This window comes from Oncorhynchus gorbuscha, linkage group LG18 (genome assembly GCF_021184085.1).
Source record: "Oncorhynchus gorbuscha isolate QuinsamMale2020 ecotype Even-year linkage group LG18, OgorEven_v1.0, whole genome shotgun sequence".
In the NCBI taxonomy this organism is placed as follows: domain Eukaryota; kingdom Metazoa; phylum Chordata; class Actinopteri; order Salmoniformes; family Salmonidae; genus Oncorhynchus; species Oncorhynchus gorbuscha.
The window spans coordinates 59,487,633-59,507,096 of record NC_060190.1 but is presented as its reverse complement, the minus strand read 5'-3'; the positions used below and the strand labels follow the sequence as shown (position 1 = coordinate 59,507,096).

Sequence of the window (19,464 nt, the reverse complement as noted above, 5' to 3'; positions counted from 1 at the left end):
CTGCCAAGTTTAATGACAGGAGAATTTATAAACAACGCAGGTCAGAGACCGAGAGAGAGAAAGAAAGAGTACACACACACGCAACACACACATCGCAATAGTCTCTCCTCAGTGGAGCGTGGGTCTGTTCTAGACCTGCTAATTAGCGAGGAGAACCAAACGTATTAAACATTTGTGTATTTTCAACTGACTGCGACTCTCTTGTAAAAACAAAGACAGAGTGTGTTGGGGTTACAACACTGTCAATCTGTATTTTTAAAAAATAATTTGCTTATTATTCTCTCTTTCGCTCTCTCTTGTCTCTCTATATATATGTATATTCTTCAATTCTATTGTAAAAGACCAAGTCCATAATATGTCAAGAACAGCTCAAATAAGCAAAGATAAACAACAGTACAACATTACTTTAAGACATGAAGGTCACTCAATCCAGAAGATTTCAAGAACTTTGAATGTTTCTTCAAGTGCAGACGCAAAACCATCAAGCGCTATGATGAAACTGGCTCTCACGAGGACCGCCACAGGAAAGGAAGACCCAGAGTTACCTCTGCTGTAGAGGATACATTCATTAGAGTTAACTGCACCTCAGATTGCAGCCCAAATAAATGATTCACGGTGTTGAAGTAATAGACACATCTCAACATCAACTGTTCAGAGGAGACTGCGTGAATCAGGCATTCATGGTCGAATTGCTTCAAAGAAACCACTACTAAAGGACACCAATAAGAAGAAGAGACTTGCTTGGGCCAAGAAACATGAGTAATGGACATTAGGCTGGTGGAAATCTGTCCCTTGTTCTGATGAGTCCAAATTTGAGGTTTTTGGTTCCAACCACCATGTCTTTGTGAGATGCAGAGTAGGTGAACGGATGATCTCCGCATGCGTAGTTCCCACCGTGAAGCATGGAGGAGGAGGTGTGATGGTGTTGGGCTGCTTTGCTGGTGACAATGTCTGTGATTTATTTAGAATTCAAGGCACACTTAACCAGCATGGCTACAACAGCATTCTACAGCGATACGCCATCCCATCTGGTTTGCGCTTAGTGAGACATTTTTTTTTCAACAGGACAATGACCTAAAACCCACCTCCAGGTTGTGTAAGGGTTATTTGACCAAGAAGGAGAGTGATGGAGTTGTGCATCAGATGACCTGGCCTCCACAATCACCTGACCTCAACCCAATTGAGATGCTTTGGGATGAGTTGGACCACAGAGTGATGGGAAAGCAGCCAACAAGTGCTCAACATATGTGGGAACTCCTTCAAGACTTCTGGAAAAGTATTCCAGTTGAAGCTGGTTGACAGAATGCTAAAGGTGTGCAAAGCTTTCAAGGCAAAGGGTGTCAACTTTGAAGAATCTCACATATAAAATATATTTTTCTTTGCTCAACACTTTTTTGGTTAATTAATGATTCCATATGTGTTATTTCATAGTTTTGATGTCTTCACTATTATTATACAATGTAAAAAAAATAGTTTAAATAAATAAATATATGAGTAGATGGTTCCAAGTTTTTGACTGGTACTGTATATATCTAGTAGTCTGTTTTGTGGAATACAAACACTATGTCCCTCTATTGTATGCTGGAGTTAACACTGACAAAATATTTTTTACATAGACCAGAGAGATATTCTCTCTCCCTGTATCTATTTCCTTCTTGCATGCAAGGATTTGTTTTAAGTTAGAGAGTCATGCCGCTGAGTTATGGTTGCCTAATTGTCTAAATAAGAAAATTAGAGTTGGGCCGTTTTAGATAACTGGTGTATGTTCTGTGGGATGGTTATACTTTTCTGGAGCATTTAAAACATAAAGAAGTTCACCACTATTTTAAACTTTAAACTGCTCACTTTAGGCTGGTAATGAGAATGGTCCTCCCATAAGTCTTTTGGTTCCATCAGACAGAATGGTTTTCTAACTGCTTAGAGTAAAGTGGGATGGGATGTGTTCAGCTCTAAAAGAGACATGTCTATAAGACTAGAAGACTCTTAATATCAAAATGCCTCTGAAGCATTACAGCTGATCCTCCATCTACTATGGATGCTATATAAAACCATTAAAAGAGACAGACCTGCGGGGAGTTGCCCTTATCGCTGTCGCCAGATGCAACATTCTGTGTCAAATCAATCCATCAGTGAAAGTGGGTTGAAAATGGCACGCTCGCCACCACAGACCCATCGGGAGACACAGAAACAAGCATGTCATTGGATTTGATCAGTCTTACATGTAAGTAATCAGGCAATTACACTACATAATTAGTAATCCAATTAGAACTAATCCAATTGTTATTGTGATTCAGACAGGGGAAAATGATCAGTGGTGTGTATTCATTCATGTGTCATCACCAGGGTGTTCTACGAGTTTGCTTAGCACTTACCGCATGAGCTCTACAAGTTATTGGATGGTTATTGTAAATTGATAAGTTACACTGACATTGGTGAACCCTTGTCTATGGGGGAAAAAAACTCAACACCACCACCATGTTCTCCTCATGCATAGGAGATCAGACAAGTTTGGCGGAAAAACACCTAAATGCTATAGTCGGTGATGAAAAAATTAGTTCTCAACCTTGTTGAAACTTGAGACACTCTGAAATGAGAAGAGGTGTAAATTATTTAAGTAAAAGTACTTGAAAGTATTACTTTACTTTACTAATCATATTTTTGACTACTTTTACATCACTACATTCCTAAAGACAAGTATGTACTTTTTACTCCATACATTTCACCTGCCACCCAAAAGCTCTCATTACATTTTGGCAGGACAGGAAAATTGTGTAATTCACACACTTATCAAGAGAACATCCCTGGTCATCCCTACAGCCTCTGATCTGGCAGACTCACTAAACACATGCTTCTTTTGTAAATTATGTCTTGATTGTTGGAGTGTGCCACTGGCTTTCCACAAACTTAAAAGACAAGATAATGATTCTGCCTGGTTTGCTTTATATAAAGCAGAGGCTCTTAAACTTTTTCAGCCTGGGACCAAATGAGAAATTCTGTGTTTTCCTGGGACCCAAGCTTAAGAGAATATGCAACGATACATAAATATTGGTTCATTTCATTTACATTTACATTTAACATTTACATTTAAGTCATTTAGCAGACGCTCTTATCCAGAGCGACTTACAAATTGGTGCATTCACCTTATGACATCCAGTGGAACAGTCACTTTACAATAGTGCATCTAAATCTTAAAGGGGGGGGGGGGTGAGAGGGATTACTTATCCTATCCTAGGTATTCCTTAAAGAGGTGGGGTTTCTCAGTCAGGCAGGAGAACATTTCCTGCTGTAGATGAATAACCCAGAACTGTGAGTGAGTTTCCTTCAAAAAGCATCTAGCTTTAATCAGTTTATTCCAGTTAAGAATAACAATTGTTTCCTGAAGCATTCTGCCCTGTTCTGAAAGAACTCCCTCGTTTTACCATCGTTTTACCATCTTTTACCATGCTGTGGATGTTTGGTCGGGACATGTTGTTTTAATAATTTGTTCATTTTGAGAGACTCATTACTAAGCACTTCCTCACACATTGTGTGGGGCTCCTCTTTATATAAGTTTGTTTGAAAGAGAGAGAAACAAATCGCTGTATATGCGTTTCATGACAATTGAGTTCAGTCAGAACTTGTGGCTCGCATGAGTCCATTTGATGACAGCAGTGACTGATGGTGAGTAGGAATGACAAGTCAATGGCTGACAGAGCATCATCTGCTGCTGAACGTTGCGCTGCATCGTGTCTGTTGCGGAGTGATCTTCAAAAAAACTGCAGAAAAATTATACTGTAAACCGCAAAGCACATGGGCATCTCCCTCTCACCCTCACGTAGCTGAATTGAGCAGAGACCGTTGCTAAACAGAGAGCACACTGAACAGAGAGCGCAGATGAACTTGGCTAAATCAATTCCAGTAAATAATAAAATAATTAGACATTTACTCTGACACGTCGCAACCCACCTTTAACAGTCCGTGACGACCCGTACTTTAAGAAAGGATGAAAATATTGGAATTTGAAAATATTTATACATTTTGCAATTACATTGCATTGATACTTCAGTATATTTAAAACAAAATGCTTTTAGACTTTTACTCAAGTAGTATTTTACTGGGTGACTCACTTTTACATGAGTCATTTTCTATTAAAGTATCTTTACTTTTAATCAAGTATGACAATTGGGTCCTTTTTTCACCACTGTATATACTGTGTGCTTTCTCACACTCTCAATTTGTAATCTGAGGGAGGCCTCTTTCTGTCGTAAAGAGTTTGCTAACAGTCGGAGAAAGACTTGAGAGTTTTCACTGCCTCTTGGCCTAGGGGGCTAATTAGGCCTCAGCATCTGTACACAGGAGAGGAGAGATGGAGGAACGCAGGGATGTTTCAGGCAGTGTAATGGACCCAGAGTGTGTGACCGACTGCTATTCTGCGCTGAGTGCAGGAGAGCACATTTGCCTGGCTGATTGTTCACAGAGGAGCCACTCTGTTACAATTAATACCAAATAGATTGAGTCTCAGAGCTGGGAGTGCATTTAGCAGGAAGGGTCACCCAGAGATGCTGATGGACAGTAGCTTCAGACACCAGTGAGTGCTCTGGTTTGTTACAAATTCTGAAGTTTTACATTCACAAACACACACCCGGCATGGATATCGTAAACATGTTTTGTTCCTTAGAGACTTTATTTACACCAGAGATATAAAAGAGATTTCTTCTCCCTCAAGTCTGTACTGTACTGTACTCTAATATTCCCTCAGCATGGAACGTTGTGAAGAGATGTGAAGAGACATTGCAGTTGGGCAGTTAAAATGTTCTGACTGCCCATGCATTGAGGTGTGAATGCGGTCAGATTTGGAGGTAATTTTCTGGTAGCTGGTTTTTATTGGCCCCTCCCAGGCTTGCCAGGGCTGTGTATGATGGTGGGAGGAGCTGCAATGTGCTCTGGTAACAGCCCTGGGAGGGCCAGCAGTGCCATTAGAGCCAGTTCTGTGTGACCACTATGCTTTGTGTCCCCTTTTATCTGCCACATCCCTCTCCCTCTCACATCTCCTCCTCTCCCCTCTACCTCTGCTCCTGCCCTGCCCTTCCCCACTCACTCATTCACTTACTACTGCCTCCCCAAATCACTATTGTACTCTACTTTCCTGGCCCCCTCTAAATGCATGGTATTATCTTACTCTTAGCCTCCTTTTCTTGTCTTTTCCCTTCTTTTTCTTTTGCCAACCCATTTTAGTGTCATTTCCTGCCTGCCCTCTGTATTCTCTGTCCCTTTCCCTTTCCATCGCATTGAATTTCTTGCCATAGTATCTCTGCATCTGTGCTTGTGTCCATCTCTCTCTCTCATGTTGACCCCTTTTCTGTCCTCCACTCTCTCTCTCTCTCTCTCCTTCTGTAATTGGAAGGCAGGTGTTAACCTCAAGCTCAGTAATGTTTAGGAAGTTGATGGAGCCCAACAGTGGTCTCAACTCCCTCGCTCTCTCTCCCGTGTGACCAAATGGCCAACATGCCTTCCCTGCCTGTCTGCCACCAGTGAAATTTTCAGCCCCAGCGGTTTTGGCGGTAAAGCAATTAGGATTTGGAATTAGTTTTCAAATTAAAAAGGAATTAAACGGGCTAAGAGGTTAACCCTTTCAGGCATGGCCACATTCTTAGACAAAGAGCAACTCTTTAAGCTTATTAAAGAATCCCTCTTATTGAAATTAAAGATGTCAGAGTTTACGTACGATACATCACTTCTTTTTTCCTCCTTCGGACTGAAAGGTTGTTCAAATATTGATGTTCTCCTCTCTGGAATAAGGGTAATTGTTTTTCTTCTCGCTCCCTTCCTTGGTTCTCTCTCTCCCCTTCTCTCTGTTTTTTTTGTCTCTGTTTTTTTATCTCCTTGGGAAAAGTGACAAATCCTGCTTTGAAACTTAATGAAGTTTGAAATAGAATTCTCAGCTACAATTATCCCGTCTATGCTGGCTGTAACGGGAATGATGGTGCTATCTCTGCCCAATTATGAGAGCCAACAGAACAAACACCTGTAGCTGTGAGAACCCATAATGTGTCTCTTCTCCTTCCTGTCTAAAATTCAACATATTTACACTACCTAAACCTAATCTAATGCTGTCCCTGTGCCTAGTTCTGCAGCTGATCTATAGCAAAAGTGACCTTGGATTAGCTCCAATGGTTCTTGTTTCTCTTTCTTTTATCTCTCTATCCCTCTTTGCTTATCTCTTTCCCTCTTCCTGCACTTCTCTCAGTCTCTGTCTATGCATCCCTATATCTCCCTGTATATGTTTATCTGTCTCTTCTCCTCTTCGTCTCTCCCCCTGTCTCTCCTCTTTGTTTCTACCTCCTTATGCAGTATAACAACCCTAGTGTGTATGTGCTCCTGCGTCTCTCTGCCTCCGCCACTCTATCCCCCTAAGCTGACAGGAGCCTAGCTCTCCTCCTGGTGCAGCAGCAGCTTTAGCAGCAGTAGCAGCCTTTAAATGGCTGCCTGATGGAGAGTGACATTTTCCCTGAGCTGGGGAGAGGAACGAGGTGATCTCTCCCTTTTCCTGCACAGAGTGCTCCTAATTGCCTGGTCACATTTGTGAGCCTGGCTGACAAGCTCTTACAAATCAATAATTCTGCTCGGGGAGATTGGGACACAGCCCTTTCACCCCCCCCATCCCCTCCACGTCCACACACACACACACACACTCACTCACTCACTCACTCACTCACTCACTCACTCACTCACTCACTCACTCACTCACACACACACACACACACACACACACACACACACACACACACACACACACACACACACACACACACACACACACACACACACACACACACACATACACACACACCTTCAGCCTTAAATGGCTTTGTTTTTACCCATGATTCCAAGACAAATAACGAGAGCGCATCGGAGCATTAAGGGCAGCCGTGCCGTTGAAGGCTGAAGTAATGGATGGTGGAAATGGCGGAAGAGCCAGTGCTGCTCATTACTAAATGGACTCTATAGGAAGGAACTTCAACCTGCCTGCCTGACAGCCTACTATAGACAAGGATGGGATGAGTTTGTATTGTCTACTTATTTCCCCCCAGGAGCCCCTGATCAGAAAGTTTCCCTTCACTTGAGGACATAGATGCAAGGAATGGGCTTGAAATTAAATTTGGTTTGAAGTGTGTGTGTGTGTGTGTGTGTGTGTGTGTGTGTGTGTGTGTGTGTGTGTGTGTGTGTGTGTGTGTGTGTGTGTGTGTGTGTGTGTGTGTGTGTGTGTGTGTGTGTGTGTGTGTGTGTGTGTGTGTGTGTGTGTGTGTGTGTGTGTGTGTGTGTTGTATTTTCAGGTTGTGTGTGCACCCATACCATCCATTTAAAATATATATTTTTATAAATTCTTTAAGAAATGTGTAATGTGTCGTTTTTAAAATACATATATATTACAAAATGTTTTTTGAGTGTATGTCAAATGTATATCTTAATTTGTTAAATACATCGGAAAATGTATTTCATGTATTTCAAAATGCATTATAAAATACATACATACATCAAACAATGTATTTTAGACTAAATTATATTAATGTGTTTGGTTAAATATATTTTGAAATGTATTTGGAAATGCCTTGTGAAATGTATTACATTTGATTTTACATAAGAAATATGTGTTTCCATTCAAATGTATGGCAAATATGAAACATTGGCCAAATCATATTGTAATGAATTGGTTACTGTCTTAACAATTGAGCTCTTTATTGTCACCTGCACTTGCATTCAGAAAGTATTCAGACCTCTTGACCTTTTCCATATTTTGTTACGTTACATCCTTATTCTAAAATTATGAAAAAAATATTTAATCAAATCTACTTACAGTACCCCATAACGACAAAGCGAAAACAGGTTTTTAGAATCTGCAAAGGTATTAAAAATTTAAAACAGAAATACTATATTTAGTATTCAGACCCTTTGCTATTAGACTCAAAATTGAGCAGACGTTCATCCTTTTTCCATTGATTGTCCTTGAGATGTTTCTACAACTTGATTGGTAAATTCAAAATATTGGACATTAATTGGAAAGGCACACACCTGTCTATATAAGGTCCCACAGTTGACAGTGCATGTCAGAGTAAAACCCAAGCCATGAGGTCGAAGGAAGCTCTGAGACAGGATTGTGTCGAGGCACAGATCTGGGGTAGGGTACCAAAGCATTTCTGTAGCATTGTAGGTCCCCAAGAACACAGTGGTCTCCATCATTCTTAAATGGAAGAAGTTTGGAACCACCAACACTCTTTCTAGGTCTGGCCCCCCGGCCAAACTGAGAAATCAGGGTAGAAGGTCCTTGGTCAGGGAGGTGACCAAGAACCCAATGGTGACTCTGACAGAGCTCCAGAGTTCCTCTGTGGAAATGGGAGAACCTTCCAGAAGGACAACCATCTCTGCAGCATTCCATCAATCATGCCTTCATGGTAAAGTGGCCAGATGGAAGCCACTCCTCACTAATAGGCACGTGACAGCCCGCTTGTAGTTTGCCAAAGGCACCTAAAGGTGCTCAGGACCTCAGAGCTTGAGAGGATCTGCAGTGAAGAATGTGAGAAACTCCCAAAATACAGGTGTGCCAAGCTTGTAGCATCATACCCAAGAAGACTCGCGGCTGTAATCATTGCCAAAGGTGCTTCAACATCGTAGTCAGTAAAGGGTCTGAATACTTATGATAATGTGATATTTCAGTTTTTATTTTTAATACATTTGCAAACATTTCTAAAAACCTGTTTTTGCTTTTCACTATAATGTATTGTGTGCAGATTGATGAGGGGAAAAAAACATTTTAACCATTTTAAAATAAGGCTGTAACATAACAAAATGTGGAGAAAGTCAAGGGGTAGGAATACTTTCCGAATGCACTGTATGTCAGTATCATTAAAGGAAAACGTAAATATTTCAACTTCATATTCACCATCTCTAGTACCAAAATGGCACTTTTCAATGTTTTGAAGTAAAGATAAAGATGTGTTTCCAATGGCATCAGTGTGATTTTGACCAGTTTTGAGTCGGCATTGCAGAGTAATTGTCTTCTAATTGGTTGATAATGTCATTGGAAACACTTCTCTTTCTCTTCCTTTTTTACTGCCAAACATAGAAAAACACAATTTTCACATATGTTGATGTTCGGGTGGTGCTGGAGAGGATGAATATGAAGTAGAAAAAGTGAAGATTCCCTTTAAGACTCCAGAACTGGCAGTGTACAAGCCCAACCTTTGGTAACAGACTACATACAGGCGTAAGCTGAAGATAGGCACTTACTATAGTCATTTTTTAAATGTATTTTATCCTCTTGAGATGGGATTTTTTTAGTTTTTTTTAGAAAACATGTGCTCTTTATGACAGAATGTTAAAATATCTCCATTGATCAACATGTAAAGAGTCATTTAAGTTTCCTCTGAAGGGACAAACTATGTCATATGCCGAATTAGGAACCATTTGTGTCACCCTGTTAATGCATTACATGCATTTCAGCAAAGATGCAAATGTATGTAGATATATTTGAAATACATTTTACGTTACGTTAAATATATTGAAATTGATATTGTTTTCAAATGGGTGTGGGGCACGTATGTTAAATCTCTTGGTGTTTGTATGACTGATCCTAGCTCTGTCTTTGCCAGGAGGTGTTTCCTTCACTGAGCGATTCACAGTGTTTTCCTCTAACTGTTGCTGGCTGTTGCTCTTCTCTGTTGGCAGGCACGTTGGTGATGCAAGTGACAGCCAACGACTCAGATGATGACACCACAGCCAATGGGATGGTGCGCTACCGGATCCTGTCCCAGACCCCCCACATGCCCATCCCCAACATGTTCACCATCAACAGTGAGACGGGAGACATCTTCACCATGGCTGCTGGCCTGGACAGGGAGGTCAGTAGCACAACAAGGTCACACTGTCTGTCAGGGGAGCAGGGGGGATGAAAGGGCATTGACTTCCTGTTGGATCAGTTTCATGTCAGCCTGTTACTGCACATCCATAGTGTATGTTGTTGGTGTTAGCTATAGTCTGACAGTGGATGGTGTTCTCATTCCTATAGGTCACCACCCCTGTACACCAGTCAGTCACCTTTTTCCCTTAATAACTAACTCAGGATTCCCTCCCTCCCTAGACTAAACCTTAACCATTATGAGTAAAATAGTCAGACAGGGTTGGGGTCAATTCCTATCTATATTCCAGTCTGTTCAGGAACTGAATTATATTAATAATGTTTAGAGACTGTTCATGTCCGATTCAGTTGACAGTAGTTTAAATGGAATTGACCCCAACCCTGCAAACAGCACCATTAATGACTATACAATATCAACACGTTCTGGTCCTCTTGGAGGGGGTCATGGGAATGGATTTCACCTGATTTATCCTCTACCCTACCCCTGCAGGTGTGTGCCCCTCCTTATCCCACTTCTTCTTAGATCACTAATGAGGGAGATCATGGAGGGTCAACTCTGTTTATCCCATAATGCATCAGCAGGCTGTCGGCAGAGTCTTTTATGAGAAGCTGTTCTCACCCTGCAGTCTGTCTCTCACAGTGCCTCAGATTATCTCAGACTCTCGCCCCCAACACCCTGCAGTCTGTCTCTCACAGTTCCTCACATTATCTCAGACTCACGCTCCTAACACCCTGCAGTCTCACTCACAGTCCCTCACATTATTTCAGACTCTCACTCCTAATACCCTGCAGTCTGTCTCTCACAGTCCCTCACATTATTTCAGACTCACTCCTAATACCCTGCAGTCTGTCTCTCACAGTCCCTCACATTATTTCAGACTCTCACTCCTAACACCCTGCAGTCTGTCTCTCACAGTCCCTCACATTATTTCAGACTCTCACTCCTAACACCCTGCCGTCTGTTTTTGTTAAATGTTTTTATTTAACCTTTATTTAACCAGGTAAGCTAGTTGAGAACAAGTTCTCATTTACAACTGCGACCTGGCCAAGATAAAGCATAGCAGTGTGAACAGACAACAACACAGAGTTACACATGGAGTAAACAATAAACAAGTCAATAACACAGTAGAATTTTTTTTAAAAAGAGTCTATATACATTGTGTGCAAAAGGCATGAGGAGGTGATAAATGATAAATGATCAGATGGTCATGTGCAGGTAGAGATACTGGTGTGCAAAAGAGCAGAAAAGTCATTAATAAAAACAGTATGGGGATGAGGTAGGTAAATTGGGTGGGCTATTTACCGATGGACTATGTACAGCTGCAGCGATTGGTTAGCTGCTCAGATAGCAGATGTTTGAAGTTGGTGAGGGAGATAAAAGTCTCCAACTTCAGCGATTTTTGCAATTCGTTCCAGTCACAGGCAGCAGAGAACTGGAAGGAAAGGCGACCAAATGAGGTGTTGGCTTTAGGGATGATCAGTGAGATACACCTGCTGGAGCGCGTGCTACGGGTGGGTGTTTCCATCGTGACCAGTGAACTGAGATAAGGCGGAGCTTTACCTAGCATGGACTTGTAGAAGACCTGGAGCCAGTGGGTCTGGCGACGAATATGTAGCGAGGGCCAGCCAACTAGAGCATACAGGTCGCAGTGGTGGGTGGTATATGGTGCTTTAGTAACAAAACGGATGTCACTGTGATAAACTGCATCCAGTTTGCTGAGTAGAGTATTGGAAGCTATTTTGTAGATGACATCGCCGAAGTCGAGGATCGGTAGGATAGTCCGTTTGAAGTGTGAAGGAGGCTTTGTTGTGGAATAGAAAGCCGACTAGATTTGATTTTAGATTGGAGATGTTTGATATGAGTCTGGAAGGAAAGTTTACAGTCTAGCCAGACACCTAGGTATTTATAGATGTCCACATATTCTAGGTCGGAACCATCCAGGGTGGTGATGCTAGTCGGGTGTGCGGGTGCAGGCAGCGAACGGTTGAAGAGCATGCATTTGGTTTTACTAGCGTTTAAGAGCAGTTGGAGGCCACGGAAGGAGTGTTGTTTGGCATTGAAGCTCGTTTGGAGGTTAGATAGCACAGTGTCCAAGGAAGGGCCAGAAGTATACAGAATGGTGTCGTCTGCGTAGAGGTGGATCATGGAATCTCCCGCAGCAAGAGCAACATCATTGATATATACAGAGAAAAGAGTCGTCCCGAGAATTTAACCCTGTGGCACCCCCATAGAGACTGCCAGAGGACCGGACAACATGCCGGTCCTCAGTCTCTCACAGTCCCTCACATTATTTGAGACTCTCACTCCTAACACTCTGTGGCCTGACATTCAGGGCAAAATACAACCGCCAATCCTACTCCTAAATGGTCCAAAGACATAAATGTATAACATACTCTATCATTATGATATTATTTGATACTCATCACTTAGTCTGATGATTTTACCAAAGCCATAAAAGTACAAGTGCTGAGTATAAACCTTTGAGCTCTGGCACCACGAGTCTCATAACGTTTATATTCAGAGATTTCCCAATAGTCCCACTAGGCAATAACTCCAGCCTGACCATCCTTTAGAACGCAGACCGATTTGACCTCTATGGAAAATAAGACTGGTATGGCTGCCAGGTTTAGTTGCTTAATATCTGATTTGTGGTGAATATTCAGGAAAACAAACAAACCCAATTTCATGCAAGTTCCTTATGTATGTGTGCATACCCTTCTCTCATTCAAGTATAGATGTTAAATAGTATAGTGTTGACAGTCGGGTGTCAGTCTGCAGTTAATGCAGGGCCTGTTTCCCTGTTCCGTGGTCCCCCCCACAGCTGATTGAATGGGAGTCAACCCCATTAATCTAGATAGAGCAGTAGCCCAATCCCACCTGCCTCTCTCCTACTGATCCTCCCCATTAAACTGGGACAACTGGGTGTTCACCCACCTACACTCAAGGTCACACACATACTGTAAACACACTCTCAGGCATTAACAGACAGGTATGCATGCACACACCCGCATGCCAGTAAGCACACACACACACAGTTTTGTAGCAGTTAATTCTCTTCATCAGTAGCACTGGTGTCTAATTGGAATATTCATGTGTTAATTAAGGGGTGAGGTAGCCTCTTCAGCAAGGAGGAGAGCAGGGGGACATGAAGGGCACTTCAGCATCACCCAGCCCTGAACACTCCTGAATTCCAATTACCCTCCCACTCACTGCACCCCTGACCTCACCTCTCCCGTGCCATCGCGTATCACTGCATGTTTCAGCACACGGGTTAACAAGCAGGGCTAAGCTGTTTCTGGGACCCTCTTTCTATGCCTGAGAAATAGAGTCACTGTACATATAGAAGTTACTCTGCCAAGCAAAAGAGCAGTAACTGCTAATTGAGTGGAACTGAGAGAAATGGCTTTAACGTTTTTTTGTGTACAGACTACGTAAACATAAGTGGTACCGTAGATCTGTTATGATACAGATAACAAGCAGCATTAGTTCCGGTTCCACTTCTTTAAGGTTTTATAGGCAGACTACATCCAAAAAGGTGTATTGCCACCACCTACTGGGTGGGGTGAAAACTGAGATACTTTAAAAAATATATTTTTAAATAAATAAAACATATTATTCTCAAACAACTCAAACTAAATTCAATGTACTCCTTCACTTAGTCAAATGTACTCAGATCCCTAAGCAGGCTCTGGGACCTGAGATGGGGGAACATATTTAGTCAGTATTCCCAGCAATGTTTCAGCCGTGAAGTCCTGGAAATCCAATAATATCTTAGCTACTTTCACAATGATTTCCAGTTTCTTTTTTTGTTTGTTTGTCCTGTAAAATGAACCACCTGCACAATAAATGCAACAAAATCAGCGTTCTTCAGACTGACATCCACAGGCTGCTGGGTATCCACTGTCAAGGCTTCATCATCTCCACTCGAATAGAAGACCGTCACGACAGCCCTGATCCTTTCTACTTTTCCTCCGTCACCCAAACAGGGCACTCACAGAACACTGGAATGTGATACCCATCACAATTGCAACACAGTGCATCCGTAGACTCTTCAACAATGATTTTCCGTTTGCAAACACTTGACCCGTGGCCAAACATTTTAACATTTATGACATTGAAAGCAACTTTTGTACATAAGCTCACACCGCATATCTCATATATCCCAGCTTTATATGAGTTTGGAGAAATTCTTCATCAAGACTTTCTTCCTTTTTACCATTCAAATTGCGGGTTAATCAATGTGAATCAACCATTCCTGGCATGTTCATCTTAAACCATGAAGCATCAATATCTACCGAGAAACCTGATATGACACCTTTTATCGGTGCCCTACTCCGATAATCGTAACTTGCCACCTCATTTTCTTCTTTTGACAACAGTGAAATCAACATCATACCACTCTTGGTCAGTCTGACTGACTCCACTTCTCCCAATGCATCCTTCCCCATCTTTGTTACTGCAAACGGGTTTCCCCCCCAAAATATCCTTGTTCATGAATCGTACTCCAACAAGCAATGAGGCATTATCATACTTGATTTACAACTTTAGCGCTTCTAGCTTCATTCTTAAATGTTACAGTATTCCACTCCATTTCTTCACTCACGCCAACAGAATAAACAGTGTTTCTGCTTCCGCCTTTACAGAGCCGTGGATCTCCCTCATCCTTTCCCACTGCATTGTCACCTGCCCACTCAGTTCTGGTTCCTTTTCGGCATTGGTTATTTGGACAAATCACGATTTCGCAGGTTTCAAATTTCAGAAGGGGAGTGGACATTTGGCCCTTAGACATGCCCATAACTTGCAAAGAGAGGGAATAGAGCTCTTCATTCCGGTTCCGATCCTCATTCTATCTCTTCTCTTAATGACATGTAAGGACCCAGAACTTAATCGAGCATCTGACCAATTACGCAATACCGAGATTACTGTATCTGTTATTTGACAAAGAAAATTGTAATAAATAAAAAAGCATACCAGTTTAATTTAAGAACCAAAACATGGACAACTCTGCCATATAGATTGCAAAATAGTTGAATAGATTTTCGATGTATCGATTCCATGTTTATGAACTGATACACCAAACGACGCTGGATTCAAAACTTAGTTTTCAATTGACATTTTTATACAAAATTCCTGCAACCTATAGAATGTTATATATACAGTGGGGCAAAAAAAAGTATTTAGTCAGCCTCCAATTGTGCAAGTTCTCCCACTTAAAAAGATGAGAGAGGCCTGTAATGTTCATCATAGGTACACTTCAACTATGATCCGGAAAATCACATTGTAGGATTTTTTATGAATTTATTTGCAGTTTATGGTGGAAAATAAGTATTTGGTTAACAACAAAAGTTTATCTCAATACTTTGTTATATACCCTATGTTGGCAATGACTAGAGGTCAAATGTTTTCTGTAAGGCCCATTCCTCCATGCAGATCTCCTCTATAGCAGTGATGTTTTGGGGCTGTTGCTGGGCAACACAGACTTTCAACTCCCTCCAAAGATTTTCTATGGGGTTGAGATCTGGAGACTGGCTAGGCCACTCCAGGACCTTGAAATGCTTCTTACGAAGCCACTCTTTCATTGTCCGGGCGGTGTGTTTGGGATCATTGTCATGCTGAAATACCCAGCCACGTTTCATCTTCAATGCCCTTGCTGATGGGTTTCACTCAAAATCTCACGATACATGGCCCCATTCATTCTTTCCTTTACATGGATCAGTCGTCCTGGTCCCTTTGCAGAAAAACAGCCCCAAGCATGATGTTTCCACCCCCATGCTTCACAGTAGGTATGGTGTTCTTTGGATGCAACTCAGCATTCTTTGTCCTCTATATGACATTCTCCCAATCTTCTTCTGGATCATCCAAATGCTCTCTAGCAAACTTCAAACGGGCCTGGACATGTACTGGTTTAAGCAGGGGGACACGTCTGACACTGCAGGATTTGAGTCACGGCGGCGTAGTGTGTTACTGATGGTAGGCTTTGTTACTTTGATCCCAGCTCTCTACAGGCCATTCACTAGGTCCCCCCGTGTTGTTCTGGGATTTTTGCTCACCGTTCTTCTGATCATTTTGACCCCACGGGGTGAGATCTTGCATGGAGCCCCAGATCGAAGGAGATTATCAGTGGTCTTATATGTCTTCCATTTCCTAATAATTGCTCCCACAGTTGATTTCTTCAAACCAAGTGGCTTACCTATTGCAGATTCAGTCTTCCCAGCCTGGTGCAGGTCTACAATTTTATATCTGGTGTCCTTTGACAGCTCTTTGGTCTTCGCCATAGTGGAGTTTGGAGTGTGACAGTTTGAGGTTGTGGACAGGTGTCTTTTATACTGATAACAAGTTCAAACAGGTGCCATTAATACAGGTAACGAGTGGAGGACAGAGGAGCCTCTTAAAGAAGAAGTTACAGGTCTGTGAGAGCCAGACATGTTGCTTGTTTGTAGATGACCAAATACTTATTTTCCACCATAATTTGCAAATAAATTCATTAAAAAACCTACAATTGATTTTCTGGATTTGTTTTCTCATTTTGTCTGTAATAATTGAAGTGTACCTATGATGAGAATTACAGGTATCTCTCATCTTTTTAAGTGGGAGAACTTGCACAATTGGTGGCTGACTAAATACTTTTTTACCCCACTGTATATATATATATTTATATGGAGATACAACCATCTCAGCTCTGCAGATTTTGCTGCGAAGAAACAGAATCATTAGATTATTTGTTTTGGTACTGTCATATGTAGCTTGTTTTTGGTCGAAGGTTCAGGAATGGCTTAAGAATTGCAACATTTACCTGGAGCGAACTCTGCAGATTGCACTACTGGGTGTTATAAAAAGTCATAACCAATCGATCAATAATATAATAATACTCTTAGCAAAAAAAAATATTTATTTTACAGTAGGTAGAATCTATAGAAAGGTTCAGAACTTTTGGGGAATGTCACAGCAAAGTAATAAATGTATATTGCAAATCCAAAATTGGAATGTGTTCAGGGATAGATGGGAGGGGTTGACTGGAGCTGAAGGATGGGGACTAAAAACAAACGAAAAATGTCAGTAAAATGTGTATAGTATGTATAAGTTGGAAGTAGAAGCCTACAGTGCATTCAGAAAGCATTCAGGACCTTTTACTTTTTCCACATTTTGTTACGTTACAGCCTTATTCTAAAATTGATGAAACTGTTTTTGTCCTCATCAATCTACACACAATACACCATAATAACAAATCAAAAACAGTTTTTTAGAAATTGCTTCACATTTATAAAAAATCTAATTGCTATCACATTTACATAAGTATTCAGACACCTTACTCAGTACTTTGTTAAAGCACCTTTGGCAGCGATTACAGCCTCAAGTCTTCTTGGGTATGACTCTACAAGCTTGACACACCTGTATGGGAGAGTTTCCCATTCTTCCCTGCAGATCCTCAAGCTCTGGTGTGGTTCTTGGTCTCCTCCCTGACCAAGGCACTTCTCCCCCGATTTCTATTTGGCCGGGCGGCCAGCTCTAGGAAGAGTCTTCTTCTATTTAAGGATGATGGAGGCCACTGTGTACTTTGGGTCCTTCAATGCTGCATAAATGTTTTGGTACCCTTCCCCAGATCTGTGCCTCGACCCAATCCTGTCTCTGAGCTCCTTTGACCTCATGGCTTTGTTTTTGCTCTGACGTGCACCTTCATCTGTGGGACCTTATATAGACAGGTATGTGCCATTCCAAATCATGTCCGGTCAATTGAATTTACCACAGGTGGACTCCAATCAAGTTGTAGAAACTTTTCAAAGATGATCAATGAAAACAGGATGCACTTGAGCTCAATTTCAAGTCTCATAGCAAAGGGTCTGAATACTTATGTAAGTAAGTTTTTTTTTTGCATACATTTCTGAAAAACGTGTTTTCACTCTGTCACAATGGGGTATTGTGTGTAAAAAAAAACAATTTATTTTATTTAATCAATTTTAGAATAAGGCTGTAACGTAACAAAACTTTGAAAAAGTCTAGGTTTCCGAATACTTTCCAAAGGCACTGTAAGTGTAGTTGTCTATAAGTTTACTCCAGTTATGGGAGGCATGGTAGGGTTAGGGGAAAATAATAAAGGAAAATATATTTAGAAAATATATTTAAAAAAATATATATATATATATTTACAAATAAATTATGAGCGATTGGAATTTGTACAGACAATTCCATTGATTGAAATACATTCCTCACCTTTTCTAGCTGCGATGGGTTCATATTCCTGTAGCCATACATCAAATTACCATCTGCATCTCTCATTTAATTGAGTCTATATAAATAGGTAGACTATGTATTTCATGTTTTGATGTATGTGATCCCATAGGCAGTGTGGTTCATAGCCTACAGAATAATTTGACAGTTGATCTTTTAGTTTGAAGTATGTATGCTATTGTACTCCTGATTTTAGTTTGAGTAGCCTCGACAATGTTTCAGAATTTGCAGGTAATCCAGCATATTTAGGTTGGGGGGAAAAGTCTATGCAAAAAAAAATGGTTGAATTGAAACATTCTGCTGACAGGTCCACAACTATTTGCCATTGTTTTCTCAGCATAAATTAAATTACTGAATTTAAAAAAACATTCTGTCAACACATTAAATAGACCGATAGTTTACGTAAAATATTTGACAGGATGGGTAGGCTGCGGTATTGCTGTGCGTTAGGAGTCCGAAATCATAAACCTGTTTCATTTCAGAGCCTGTACCAAGTCAGGACATTTCTCCCAATAATCTATTGATAAACAACATTTTAAACAATAATTGGTCCTTTGCATAGAAGTGTGGACTGTAGCCTGCTTTTTAATGGTTTCCAATATACAATCAATCTTACAGAATGCATGGATAGGCACTTGCTATAGGCAGCATGCATGTTTAGTTTGAAAAAGGCACTGCAAAATATCAAACCATTCTGCCCCCACCTCATAGCCGCGGGAAGTACGGGGTGTGGGCAGAATGGTTTGATATATTGCGGTGACTTTTTCAAACTAAACAATGTTATTATTTATTTTTTATTCTATTTTCACAAAAGTAGTGCATTGGGTTTCTACTAGTCCGATTTAGCTGTCTGTAGCGTAGGCAAAAAACACAGAGGTACGTAATATTATTTTCAGAAATGGCACATGCAGATATTTTGTGTGACATTTATGCAACGGTTATAAATGAGTCCTGGTCCTGAGTGCAGCTGATTGTAACTGGTAGAGTACAATGTGAGTTAGCCTGCTGGATGTCAGAGCTTCTAAGTGTGAGACAGTCATACTGTCTTTAGGTGGCCTTAGCCCCTGTGTGCCACAGCTGGGCTGGGATGTTTCTGTGCTCTCTGGCCCTGGCTGGAGTGGCAGGGCTGTTTCTTTTCATTCCCCCAGGCTACTGCAGCCTCTCTGGGGCCTGGCTGGGCAGGATGCTGATCTGTGTGGCTGACTCGTGTCGGCTCCAGTTTGGAAAGTGTCAGCTTTGCTCTGCCTGATTAGGGCATTGATCGGACACTGTGCTGGAGTGCCTACACACTGTCCCCTTGGTGGAGGAAAGAGGCCTGGCAGGGGACCATGCATGGCTCTGGGCA

At 41.3% G+C, this 19,464-nt stretch overlaps 1 protein-coding gene across 3 annotated transcripts in view; it reads left to right on the top strand.

The window, feature by feature from the left end:
• Positions 1-19,464, top strand: part of LOC124003628 (cadherin-4-like) — a 330,661-nt gene that overhangs the window by 292,091 nt on the left and 19,106 nt on the right. For all 3 annotated transcript variants that reach the window (XM_046312049.1, XM_046312048.1, XM_046312047.1), the window contains exon 8: positions 9,703-9,875. In XM_046312049.1, coding sequence (XP_046168005.1) covers positions 9,703-9,875 — 173 coding nt within the window. The remainder of the gene's footprint in view (positions 1-9,702; positions 9,876-19,464) is intronic.